This window comes from Condylura cristata, unplaced genomic scaffold (assembly GCF_000260355.1).
Source record: "Condylura cristata isolate star-nosed mole 26May11 unplaced genomic scaffold, ConCri1.0 scaffold00006, whole genome shotgun sequence".
NCBI classification, from domain to species: domain Eukaryota; kingdom Metazoa; phylum Chordata; class Mammalia; order Eulipotyphla; family Talpidae; genus Condylura; species Condylura cristata.
This window is the reverse complement of record NW_004567107.1, coordinates 32,398,629-32,411,536: the sequence shown is the minus strand read 5'-3', so window position 1 is coordinate 32,411,536 and position 12,908 is coordinate 32,398,629. Positions and strand designations below refer to the sequence as shown.

At 36.1% G+C, this 12,908-nt stretch overlaps 1 protein-coding gene across 1 annotated transcript in view; it reads right to left on the bottom strand.

Annotated features, from left to right (window-relative positions):
* The window catches only part of GNAQ (guanine nucleotide binding protein (G protein), q polypeptide), a 167,347-nt gene extending 163,547 nt beyond the window's left edge, over nucleotides 1–3,800 (bottom strand). The window contains exon 1 of the mRNA XM_012721384.1: nucleotides 3,621–3,800. Within this exon, the coding sequence (XP_012576838.1) occupies nucleotides 3,621–3,767 (147 nt within the window). The 5' untranslated portion in view covers nucleotides 3,768–3,800. The remainder of the gene's footprint in view (nucleotides 1–3,620) is intronic.
* Nucleotides 3,801–12,908: the final 9,108 nt, after the last annotated feature.

Genomic DNA, 12,908 nt, shown 5'->3' with positions numbered 1-12,908 from the left:
GTTATGCTATTATTACCACAGATTTAGGTTGCCATGACAGTAAGTGTAAAGCTTTTTAAAATACTGAACACTTATTTTATATCTTTAATGTAACAAAATAAATCAGAATGTACTACTTTCAAATAGTTTCTAATAAAGCAGTTAAAACTATTTATAAAATAGAATGCTATAACCAAAAACTTCTGTAGCTAACTTTTTCCAAAACATTAAATATTTTTACTAAATAGGTATCATAAACAAAAAAAGTAAACTTCAAGCTTCTTAGCCTGTATTCAAAACCTTTAACAAACTCATTCTAAATCCTTTTTTGGGGGGTGGGGTGGGGGGTGGTGTTCTTCCAATATACATCTATAAGATGCTCAAGTTACACATTCCATGCCATTTTCTTCTTCTGAACATTTACTCCAGTCACACTTCTAAGTGTTCTTGCCTCAGCTATGCCTGTGTGCCTCATTCTGTAAATTATTGCCTAGCCTTGATTAAACATCTCACATCCCTGACAGCACAATGCATTTCAAGAGGATTAAAAAACAAAAAACAGGCCCTCCCTGGTGGCGCAGCGGGTTAAAGCACAGCACTGAGAATCTAAAGCTGCTTCCGCATGAGTTCGATTCCCGCCTGCCCCGGAGGTGACCACATGGTGTGGCAGACCTCTCCTGACCCGCCCACTGCTCCCCTCAGCAGTGTACTTCGTCGATCTGCCTGTTCTGTTCCCCACTCTGTCTCTGATGAAGCCTCCCACCGCCCCTGAGCCTCTGGCCTGTACCCCAGTTCTGTATGCACAAATAAATAAATCTTTAAAAAAAAAACAAAAAAACAAAACAAACAAACAAAAACAGCTACCTTGTTGATGTGAATTATTTCAACAACCTGGGGACAGGTTGTTTTAGCTTATAAATGATTTTATATACTCATAAATCAAGATTATTTTTAAGCTCTTACTAAGAACCAAATACAGTGCCACGAAGAATGATGAATTAACACAGAATTAATATTCAAGGCTTTAAGAATCTTGTCAGGAAAATAAAATGTATACTCAAATCATTATAATTAACTCAAGCTACAGAATTACAGATACTCAACTATGGGTTTTGCTAAGGGAGAGTGGGATTACTTAGTACTATAGTAGGGAAAGAGAGGAACTGCAGGACAAAGCAGCAGTTGGGTCAAAGATGAAGATGACATTATTTCCCTGATAGCATTAACAAGGGCAAAGAATGGGCCAAACTCAGAAGTTAATGAATAAAGAGGTAACACTTTAGGTATATAGGAAAGAATGAGAATTTTTATTGGGGAAATTATTTATTTTATGAATTAGAGGGAAATTAGCAAGACAGACACATCCCTATATTAGGTAGTATATTAAATAACCAAGGGATGCAAGATTACAGGATTATGATACTGTATGAAACAGTAACTTTTTATGATGCTGGATTTTAACTGAATGACATTATTATAATTAAGTCTGCTTAACAAGACTGGATACAAAGAACTCCAGTACATACACTGTTAAATATACTTCGATTTGTTATATGAATAAGGTTAAAAACTCCTTTCCATCTTCTCTATCTACGTGACTGTACGATAAAAACTTACAAAACTCTAACCTCAAGGGAAGATCCTGAAGGATTCTTCACCACATTGATAGTAAGTAAACCAGATTCACCAAATCATTGTATTATCAACAAACTGAAGAATGGGAAAGCCACTGGCATTAAAAAAAAAACTCCTTCAACTTCATTAGTCTCACAACTGCAACAAAACCAGCATGCCACTTACTTCAGAAATTCGGTACACTGAAATTCCTTATGTGACGGGAACCTGATCCCTATAAATTCAGACTGCTTTGACATCTAAGCAACCTAATCAGAGTCAAGTAACTATATTTCAAGCTCAAAAACCTGCCTACTCTTTAGAGTAGAAGGATTATTTGTAGAGATTCCTTTCTTTGCAGAGAGATGCTGCTATAGAAAATCTAAGTGTGAGAGTGCCAATTAGATAACAGTTAGTTAATTTCAAGGGGGAAAAGTGCCTAATTTAAGAATTATTACTATATTTAGAAGCTTTTAGATGGCAACAGAAATGGAGGTATACAGAACTGCTATATTTTAGTAAAGATTAATTTTTGTGAGTTAAATCTCAGTTTATGAGTCATACTGGACATACCAGTTTCTTGTTATTACCTATTGATCCTGGTATAGAAATATCCCTGAGCAGATTAGCAAGAGAACTGAGAGAATGAAAGTTCTGATTAAGGGTCTTAAAATAGTTGTAGGTGCAAATACATTTTTTAAAGGTTTATTTATTTATGCATACAAGAACTGGGGCACAGACCAAAGATGTAGGAGGTGAGAGGATTCAGCAGAGGTAGTGTAAGGGCCAGAACAGGCAGATCTACAGAAATACACTGCTGAGGGGAGCAGCGAAGGACAGATCTGCTGCACCTAGTGGGTTATCTACCTGGCTGGGATCAAACTCCTGTTGCTGTGCCTGGAGATAGCTTGATAGGGCTGCGTTTTTAACCCCTGTTCCGTGAGGAAGCCCCAAAACAGTGTTTATGGTATGGTATTACCAGTCACTCTAACATCAGCAAAAGGTATGGTATTACTAGTCATTCTAACATCAGCAGCTACTGAAAAAACAACAACAACAACACTGCATCTATCAGTAGTTGTGCAGACTATGAATGAGAAGACAAGAATGCAAACTATAAATTTGTACCAAATTCCAAATAATTCCCCTTCTCTCAGATGGGCACCTCAACAATGACTTTACTACATTACTCCCTGGTGCAATCCAGTCCTTGCCCATGAACTTCCTACAGGGCAAATGCAGCAGAAACTCAAGAATGCAGTCATCTCAGATACACCAATATTATTTGATAATGTGCACCTAGTGATGTACTATTCAGAGGTGAATAATTAGAGCATTTGTTTTTCATTAGGTGTTCTATTTCAACTAAGAGATTATATTATTGATACTGGGTAACTCTGTTTTTTTCTAAAAAAAAAAACCTGCAAATACAGGTTTTTTTCTAATCCTTTTCAAATGATTTTAGAAGTTTCTATTAGTTTAGCACAATTGCAGGCAAACATGTTTGAAAGGTTATTGGAAATGACAGATGGAACTATTTTGAAATAAAAGTAAGTCTGTGATACTACTGAAAGGAAGTCACGAAATTCAAAATTAAACTGGACAGAATGGTCTTGAGCTGTTTTTGTTCTTTTCTCACAAAGAAGCACAGAGAGTGGGAGGTTGATCAAGGCCACTGCCACTTCTCTGAATTTCCTCACTTTGGTCAATTTATCTTAAACTTACAAACTGATAGAATCAGTATACCTAAATTTTAAAATCTGTATACTTACTGTTAAACATATTCAATACAAAAATGTCTTTCATTGATATTGCTAAGAACACAACCCATTTTTTTTTATAGATTTCATTTTAAAGATTTAAGGGGAAAAAATCTATAAATAATTTAGACAACTAAAAATTCATTTTGGATGAGATGAGAAACATACATTTCAAAGGCCCACTGTGCATGACAAACACAGGAAGATATCTGTACTGGGTGACTTTGCCTGAACCCTCAGGGGGTTCCCATGAGGAGCCCCACTTACCTTATTGTGCTCGTACTTGTATGGGATCTTGAGTGTATCCATGGCTCTGATCATAGCCTGCATGGCTGTGAAGATGTTCTGATAGACCAACTTGGTGAAGCCCCTTTTGTCTTCATCAGAGTATCCTGAACCGTGAATGATTCTCATCTGTTTGATAAATGTACTCTTGCCACTCTCTCCTGTCCCTGAAAGAGGGAAAACATAAATACATCAGACTATGACACCTTCTTCGTTCTCACAGACAATTAAGCTACAAATGGTGGCTTGGACTTGACAGTCCCAAAGAGACAGCTGAGACAGCTGTCTCCCAAAGAGACAGTCCCACAAAGACAGCATCCACGAGGTGGCAACACGAACTATAGTGAACACTAAAATGAAAGTTCATTTTAGTCACAGAGCTGAAAAAATTTGTCACATCCTTGGAAAAAACTCAGCATGAAATTTTGATAGTGCTGTGTAACCATGTATCTTGTAAGAAACACAATGAAAACAGCATCTCTTAACAGAGTAAACACCTGATAAAGAGTTCTTCCCTGGAAAATAAATGAAACACTTCTAGGAGGCAAGGTTGTTTAGCCAGGGTTTAGATGTGGAAATTATAATATACTATACAACAAATGCGAGGATAAGAGAAAAATGACTAAAATTTTGTAAACAATGTTCTATCATTTTAAAAATGAGGTATAAGGGATAAATACTATCGATAGAATCTGAATTTTCTTGGATGGCAAGAATCCACTGTACTTACATCTAGGGAGTTGGGTTGGCTGAGTTATTCTAGGAACTACAGAATGCAGAAAAACCACAGTGGGTCCCCTTCCATCTGCCCATTCTTGACAAATACAATAATTCACTGCCTATACATTTTTTTTTTTGGTCTGTGATATCTCACTTTTCCTTTCTTCAATTATTTCTTTTCCTTTACCATAAGCCTGAAGGTAATTCCTAGCAGTCACTAGTACCCACAGAAAGAAGGAAAGATGAGCTAGTCCACTGAATGACAGCATTGCTTCTAACACAAATCTAAAGCTATGAATCTAAGAAATCCATTTTCCTAAATGGAAGTGCTTTTCCCTATGTCACTTCATTTTTTTTTTGTCTCTCACTAGCAACACAGTACTTACTTTGACAATAAATAAGAATGAATGTAATAATAACACAGAATGCTTCATCGCCATTGTCCTTACTGCCATTCCCTACTGCCAAGACATTTTTTTTCTAAGGCAGAAAAGAGCTAGAAACTAGAAATACAACATCTGTACTAATTTCATTTTATTTTTCCGGTGGTTGGATTTCATTACTATCTTTATAAACAATCACCAAAAAATTCAAATAAGTATTACAGATTTCATAGAAGCACTCTTAAGTGACTGCAGATGTCCTGGCAAACACAGAACACTCAGTTACAGTGAGAGATGATTTCCAGCCCTACAGGACTGTAGTTGCTGTTGCCTAGATAATTTTTATTTCATTTTTAATGAAATTACTTAGATAGCCTTGAAATACAAAATTAGCACTACAATGTAAATATTTATTGACCCATTTTAACAAGGTTAAATGAAATAGTTTACAATGAGTATTGTAAAATCTCAACCTTATTGGAAAAAGCACAAAAGTACCACTTCTTATAAAAAATAAAGCTATAAAATTGTTCTTCTATAAACTAACAATTGATAGAAAAACAGTAACATATTTACTCTCCTAAGCAATTTGGAGTACACAGAGAAAAATTCCATTCTTTGTTGATTATCCCTACTCCAGGACCAACAGCTTGCTCTTAAGGTTACAACTGTGGACATAATCATCAAATGAGAATCTCCGAGTTTTTTCCACAATAAAAACAAAAAGAAACCGTGTGAGTTTAATAAAGGCAATAAGGCTTCTTTCTCTTTGATATCAGAGAAGCTTTGGTACACTGACCCTCCCCTTCAAAACGCAGCATTAAAAAAGAGAAAGAAAAAGTAACAAAACACACACAACACCAGCTTGAGCTTCATGTAAGTTATGTTATATTTGGTTGTTCTCTGGATCTAGCCATTAAGCCCATAGGCATTTTTCTGAGGAAGAATTCAAACAGAGGCAGATTGTAAGAATGATGAATGAATAAGGGGAAATGAGAAGTTTAAAACGAGAGAGAGAATCCAAAAATCAAGTCTAAAGTAGGAAACTTTCCTGTTGCCACAGACATATCCAAGGATCCTCTCTCTTCATTTCCTTATCTTGCTTGCTGCCCCAGAAAGCTGACCAGCAATGGGATTTCCTATCAATATCTCTCCGGTACTAGGTCTTTTTCAGGAAAAGCCCAATGAGCAGGAGAGTGAGAAAGGGGTATTTATTCCCCACCAGCTCCCTCCTCAAGTGCAGTCCTGTTCAGAAAGGCATAGCTCCTGCAGGGTGGTCTTCTCCATACAGGCACCCTTTCTGGCGCCGGATGTCTGGAACTCCTTACTAGCTAGGGGTTCCTGGTTACTGCACTGGCCCTCACTGGTCAGCAATAGCTTTACTGGCCTTACCTATACCCTACCCACATTATTATAAAGGGTCCCTTTACGAAACTCCTCAGTCACCTGGTTGGAGTTTGCCATATGTTTCAGTTTTACTAAATTTAGTAAAATAAAGTATAGAAAAGGCAAGAAAATGGAGGCTACCTCTCTTCTTTCCTTGCCCTCTCTCTGTAAGTCTTATGAATAAGGTGCTCCCTAGTTTATAAAGTACTTTATAGTCCTTAATTCACTCTCAGTACACTCTTCTAAAGGCCAATACTGATAAAGAAATTAACATCTCAGAGCAGAAGCCAGTACTCCTGATTGTCCTCCAAAGCACTAACAAATATAGCACTTGTCCCCTAGAGTATGTGTGCAGCTAACACACACACAAACACACTTCAAGACCCACATTCTCTACCTTCTGTATGCCCCTTCTCTTGTGAAGGAAACCTTCAAAGAATGTATATTCAATCCTTTTCACTTGGCCTTTATAAACGTTTTCAAATATGCATTATTTTAACCTGTCAAAAGTGAACAAGAAAAACTTTTTCCGCATTTCACACAAAAAGCCCCTCAGAAGTGAGGTGCCAGGGCTCAGGTGACAGAACTAGAAATGAACAGGCAACATGAGGGCGCAAGGCCAGCATCCGACTGTCCAGTTCAAACTGGACATCACCTTCACACCCAGAGTTCAAGATATTTAACTTGTTGCCCACAGTCTAAAAGTGCCTCACACTGGCTTTGAGGATACTCAAATTTTGTCCATTAAAACTAATTTTCAATTTCTGAATATTACTTCATTAATGGCAACTCATTTTTAAAGTTGGTGTTGTTTTCCAAATGACTGATTGGCCTTACAGGTTAATTTTATTCAAGAATTAATGTTCACATTTTGGTGTCATTATGTAAATATAGCAAATTCAAAGTGTAGGCTTCATTAAAGAGATCTGTACCATTAAATAGAAAGATAAAAGCAATTAAAAGTATTGCGGTATTCTAACATTAGATTTGGCCAAAAGAAAGTATATTGACTATAACAGGATCAAAACATTCAATTTCGTAATTCTATCATGGAGACATAAAAACTATTTTAACAAATGTTTAACAAATTTCATGTTCTTCTCCTGTCTAAACAGACGTACACCATATTCTCAGGGTTTAAATATGAACAGTCTACTAATGAATGACGGATAAAAACTATTCCCAAATTATATAAAATGATTGTTTCCTAAGGTCATACAAAAAAAAGTAAAAGACTTCACAATTATCTCTGAATGAATGAAAGCAGACTTTTCTACTACTAGGTGGCTTCATGAATCAGTCATCTTTCATAAAATGGGTAAATAATTCTTGACCTACTTAAAAAATACAAGTTTACTGTTTCAACACCATTTAATAAAACAAAATCTAATGTTGAGACCTTACATAAAATGCTCTTTGCTCCTCTTACTGTAGTATGACTATATCACCAATAAAACATCTAATAACTTTAATAAGTGTGTCAACAAATACAAAGGTATTAATCCTACAAAACTGTTTTCTCCTTCACTGGTCTCTATAAATATGGCTGAAATTTTTTTCCAGAGAAGTTATTTAAACCTTTAGGCAATTATTCTGCCTTTTCTTATCCTCACTCATCAAACAACAAGAACTGAAAAAGTTTAAGAATCATACTATTTAAAAGGCCACTTTATCTGGCATGCATAATTGGCTTTGAAGGATACTTAATTTTTTTTTCATCTCTACCCACTGCATCAGGACAAAACACACAGAATAATTCCCAGTTCATTTCAGAAGTTCTTCATGAGAACAAATGTCAAGTATGAATTTAACATCCTACTGTGGGCAGTAGCACTTTGTAAACTGTGGGAATAGTATATTGGTGTGTATATATACACACACCATCTGATGTTTATATTTTGACTTTGTCAACAATATCTTTTCAACATGAGGGACTCCACATACAGCCTCTGCAACAAATCCGTATTTAGTCTATATAGCCTAGTCATACTAGGCTATACAGACTCACTTACAGATTATCCTGCAGGTTTATATGATGTAATCTGTAAATAGTTTTTTTCTGTTAAGTCTCTAAAGACAGGTCAGTTTTTCTTATCCCACAATCTACCTGATGATAGTTTTAAATATTAACTCCTTTAAAAAAATTTATTTTATTTGTTCATACAGAACTGAGGTATAGTCCAGAAATGCCATGTGGGTCACCTCTGGGGCAGGCAGGGATCGAACTCATGCTGAAGTGGCTTTAGCTTCTTAGTGCTGCGCTTTAACCTGCTGCGCCACCAGGGAGGGCCAATATATTAACTTCTTAATGGCAATGAATTGAATTATCTATTATTCATTGTCGAAAGCAAGCATAAGGTCATGGATTCTTTCTCTCACACCTGTTAGCTTCTTCATCAAAAGAATTCAAAGCACAATTCACATATGCACAAGTATTACTCATTGCCCTAACTAACCCCCCCCCCCGCCCGCCCCCCCAACCAGCCAGTGACTACTCTCACTTCCCTGAGGGAGACTGGTATTTCCAATTTCCATACAAGGGCCTTGGAAAATAATCACTGAACACTGGATTGCAAGAATTTCAAGGGTCCTCTCATGGTTTATTCCCTTTATCCTGAAATAAAGGCAGAAAATATACCTTCACAGGGCCTCTTACAGACTGAGGGAGACCCATACTGCTGCCACAATTTTTTTTTTTTTTAGGTTCCCAGGAAAAAAAGAAAAAATGCCAGAGCAGAGTTATAAAAGCTGTGGTATTTAAAGTTGTACAATGAATATATTCGTTTCATCCTGCCAGTGCTTTTTATGACTGTATTTGGAGATATTGTCAGATCATCAGAAAGCTATATCTGAAGCCTTTAATTAATGTGAAAACCTGGGCCAAGTCCCCTTGCCCTACCCACTTAATTGGCTAGTACCCAGATAAAGAATGTCTAAGAACAAGCACAAGTCTCATGGATCTGAATTATAATTCAAGCAACTACTTAATGGCCACTGGTTTAGGCTGAGAATCTGAAATAATGGAAAGTTAGTCACCAAAGCTGAAACTGGGCTACTTCCACATAAACTTGAATAAAGTAGAACCAGAAATTTCAAGGAGGAATTTTCTAGCCACAAGCACATCATTAACCCACACCTGCAAAGAATTAATAGCACTGAGATAAAAGTGACAATAACACAGAGTGAAAACACATTCCATGTGTTGTCAACATTCTGGGCTATATACTTTCAAAACATGTATTCTGTTTTTTCTACATTTTCCATCACTTAAATGTGAAACTGCACTTGGAAATGAGCAGCTCTAATACCAAACTCACCATAACTTCTTCTCCTTAAAAGGCTTTTAAGAGCAAAGGATGAGAATACTTAACTCTTTATCTCCAGTCTCTAACAAGCTTGCAGGAGATACTAGACTTCTTTTTTTAAAATACAGGGTACAGAAATGAATTGAATTCAGTATCACCAACTGTGAGTAGAGACTGAATAAGCAGGTAAGGTAGTAGAAACCAGGCTTATTGTTAATTTGCCCTGTTGTTTTTAAAGCAGACAGGCAAGATACATTGAAATGCAATTTACTGAAAATGCCTGGAAGACCATTTAGCCTTAAGCTTTTCAAAGTGGTAAACTCCTCAGAAAGGTACTTGATAATGTTTCCAAAAGCTACTCAAACACAAAAGCACCTTTTCTTGAAATGTCCATTTTACCATAAGTATCCATGCTAACATCTGTGTATTAAAAACTATAATCAGCTGGCTGCACAATCTTGTGAATATACAAAAATGAAAACATTAAAATGTATACTTCAAATGGGTAAATTTTATAATTTGAACAATATCCCATTTTAAAAAAATGACATTAGTGTAGTCTGCATTTGTCTACATGAATTTCCATGATAAAACTTTTTTAGGAGGTCACTCTGAGTCAACCTCTCCAATCCTTTCTACTCCAAGAGGGCATGTTGACCTTATCCTGGCTCTGGGCATGCTCACAGAAAAAGCTGATAAGTCTTTAAACTCATTTATTTTATAAAGGGTAAAGAGTGGCTCATTCAATAGTTCTACTGTTACCAACTAATAGGGAAAAGGGTGGACTAAATTACCCCCAAATGATGTCTCCCCAGGGCTCCTAACCTTATGGCCTCATAAACTTTCTATAACATTTTTCCAACTTACAAAAGTCAGACATTTGATATAGAAATTTCAGAAAAAGAGTATTGAAAATTGCCAAAATTTGAACATTTTGGTATATTTTTTTCCAGTTTCCTTTTCTGGCAAAGGTATATTATCCATCCTTATTCTAAAATAAAACTGAAATACTTAATCATCATTTTTCCACAACATATTGCGATCATTATTCCACAATATCAATTATTCATCAGATAATAATTAACAATGGCTGTCTGAAAGGCCACCATAAGGATGTGTGCTAATTTAATAATTCCCCTGTCATAACACATTTTAAAGATTTCTATTTTTTTCTCCTTTATAAATAAAGTTATGATAAACACTCCTGAAGAAAAATCTTTGCCTGAATCTCGACCTCCTGAGATTATAGAAATCTGATTAGGTGAAAGCAATATAAACAAGATTATTTTTAGGAAAACATCATGAAGTTACACATGTTGTCACACCCACCAGGCACTTCTTTTTGCCATTATTTTTTAATTCCCATGAAAATTACCTAAGACCGGCCCTCCCTGGTGGTGCAGCGGGTTAAAGCACAGCACTGAGAATCTAAAGCCGCTTCCGCATGAGTTCGATTCCCGCCTGCCCTGGAGGTGACCACATGGCGTGGCAGACCTCTCCTGGCCCGCCCGCTGCTCCCCTCAGCAGTGTACTTCGTCGATCTGCCTGTTCTGTTCCCCACTCTGTCTCTGGTGAAGCCTCTCGCCGCCCCTGAGCTTCTGGCCTGTACCCCAGTTCTGTATTTACAAATAAATAAATCTTTAAAAAAAAAAAAGAAAATTACCTAAGACCTACAATTTAAGAAACAAAGTCCTTATTTTAATTGGTATATTATTTATGATATAAGTATGATTCACTTCACAGTTAAGGAGGACTGTTTTTCCTTGCTCATTTCTTAGAACACTGAGTTTTAAAAACTAAATGAATTACTGACTACAAATATTTCCCAAACTCATTATTTTTGTTCACAAACTGGTATATAAACTTAAAAACTGAATTTAATTAATTCATCTGTTTTCCTTCATGATCTCTTTAACTACTTTCTGTACTTCAAAAGTCCCCAAAACATAAACTTTATTATAGCTTTTATGTTTTTATGTTTTTCACTTTATCTACATATTATTATGGTATGCAGTAAATATGTAATAATCCAAAAACTTCCCCCAAATCATTCTAGACTTTAAAGTCATGTTGTCACAGGAGTATTTCTAAACACAACGTTTGATCCAAATGTATGGATTTTTCATTTCTCTGATGGTTTCCCACGTAGATCGATAAAATAGACAAGCTTCCTGAGTCTACTAAAGCATCTCACTGACATGTTCCTTCTGCGACACACACACACACACACACACACACACACAGCTTTTCCTTATGCATCTGGCAGATCAGCCTTTTCCTCTATAAAAAGTTTCTAGTTCACTGCACATTACACTCAAGAACATTAGAGAGTATATGCCAGGATGTTCACCATCCCAATCTTTCTCCCACTATTTTCATCCACACGACCTATTCTGTGCACACACCGTGACACTTTCTCTTTGTAGCTCTGTGACTAGGTGTGTGACCTATTCTGTGCACACACCTTGACACTTTCTCTTTGTAGCTCTGTGACTATGTAGCTCTGACCTCTCAAAATTGCCTCATCTATAAATACCACTCTCTAATTTCTAGTTCTTCTGCAAGTTTTCAGTAAGTTAATACAAGTAAAGCACAGTGTTTGGTACATAATAAATACTCAGTAAATGCTGGTTATAATTTATACTGAAAAGTCTGAGATAGGTTGGTGGGAGAAATAAAAATAGTAAGAGAAATAATATTTTAATGCAATATTAAAAATCAAGTTTAATGCAAAAAAATCCATGATGAACAGTGAAAATTTTTATATAAAGGCAGGATCATAACAATTACGCTGCTCTGTATTTGCATGAGACATACTTTAAATTGTGTATCCAAGTCAAGTACCACACTCACCTCACCTTACTCTCAACCCTGAATCTAGTTCTCCATCCCCCAAAATAACTGCGATAATCATCTCCTATATCTCAGTATTTATCAATATCATAAACTCTTGTAGACTTTCAGACTTAATCATGCACCTATAATTTTATTGGGTAAATATTACATATCAGACATTCTTCTAGCTAAAATCTTTGCTTTCACAAAGATAACAAACAAGCCTGAGTAGCAGGTGACAATAGATAAATAATAATAAAATTAGATGGAGATGGGCACTAGGTATTAAAGAATTAAAGATTAACGAAACAATGATCTAGCGATTAATTTAGGAGGCTGAGAAAAGTCTAAGAAGGTGCATTCAAACCAACTTCTGAAGATTTAAGACTTACAGAACATTAGAAGGAAACAGCATTCTAGACAGTGGACCCAATAAGAGTGGTCAACATGGGAACAAGTGTGGCTGTCATGTTGGAGGTAGAGGCACAGTGCCACCAAGATAGAAAAGGCACTAGCAAAAGAAAGAGGACATAATGACAAAAGCATTGGCCATTAGGCAGAGGTCAGGTCACTGTGGGTGTTGTATTTCAGGAAACAAGTTCACATTTTTTTTTTTTTTACAAGTTTACATTTTATTCTAA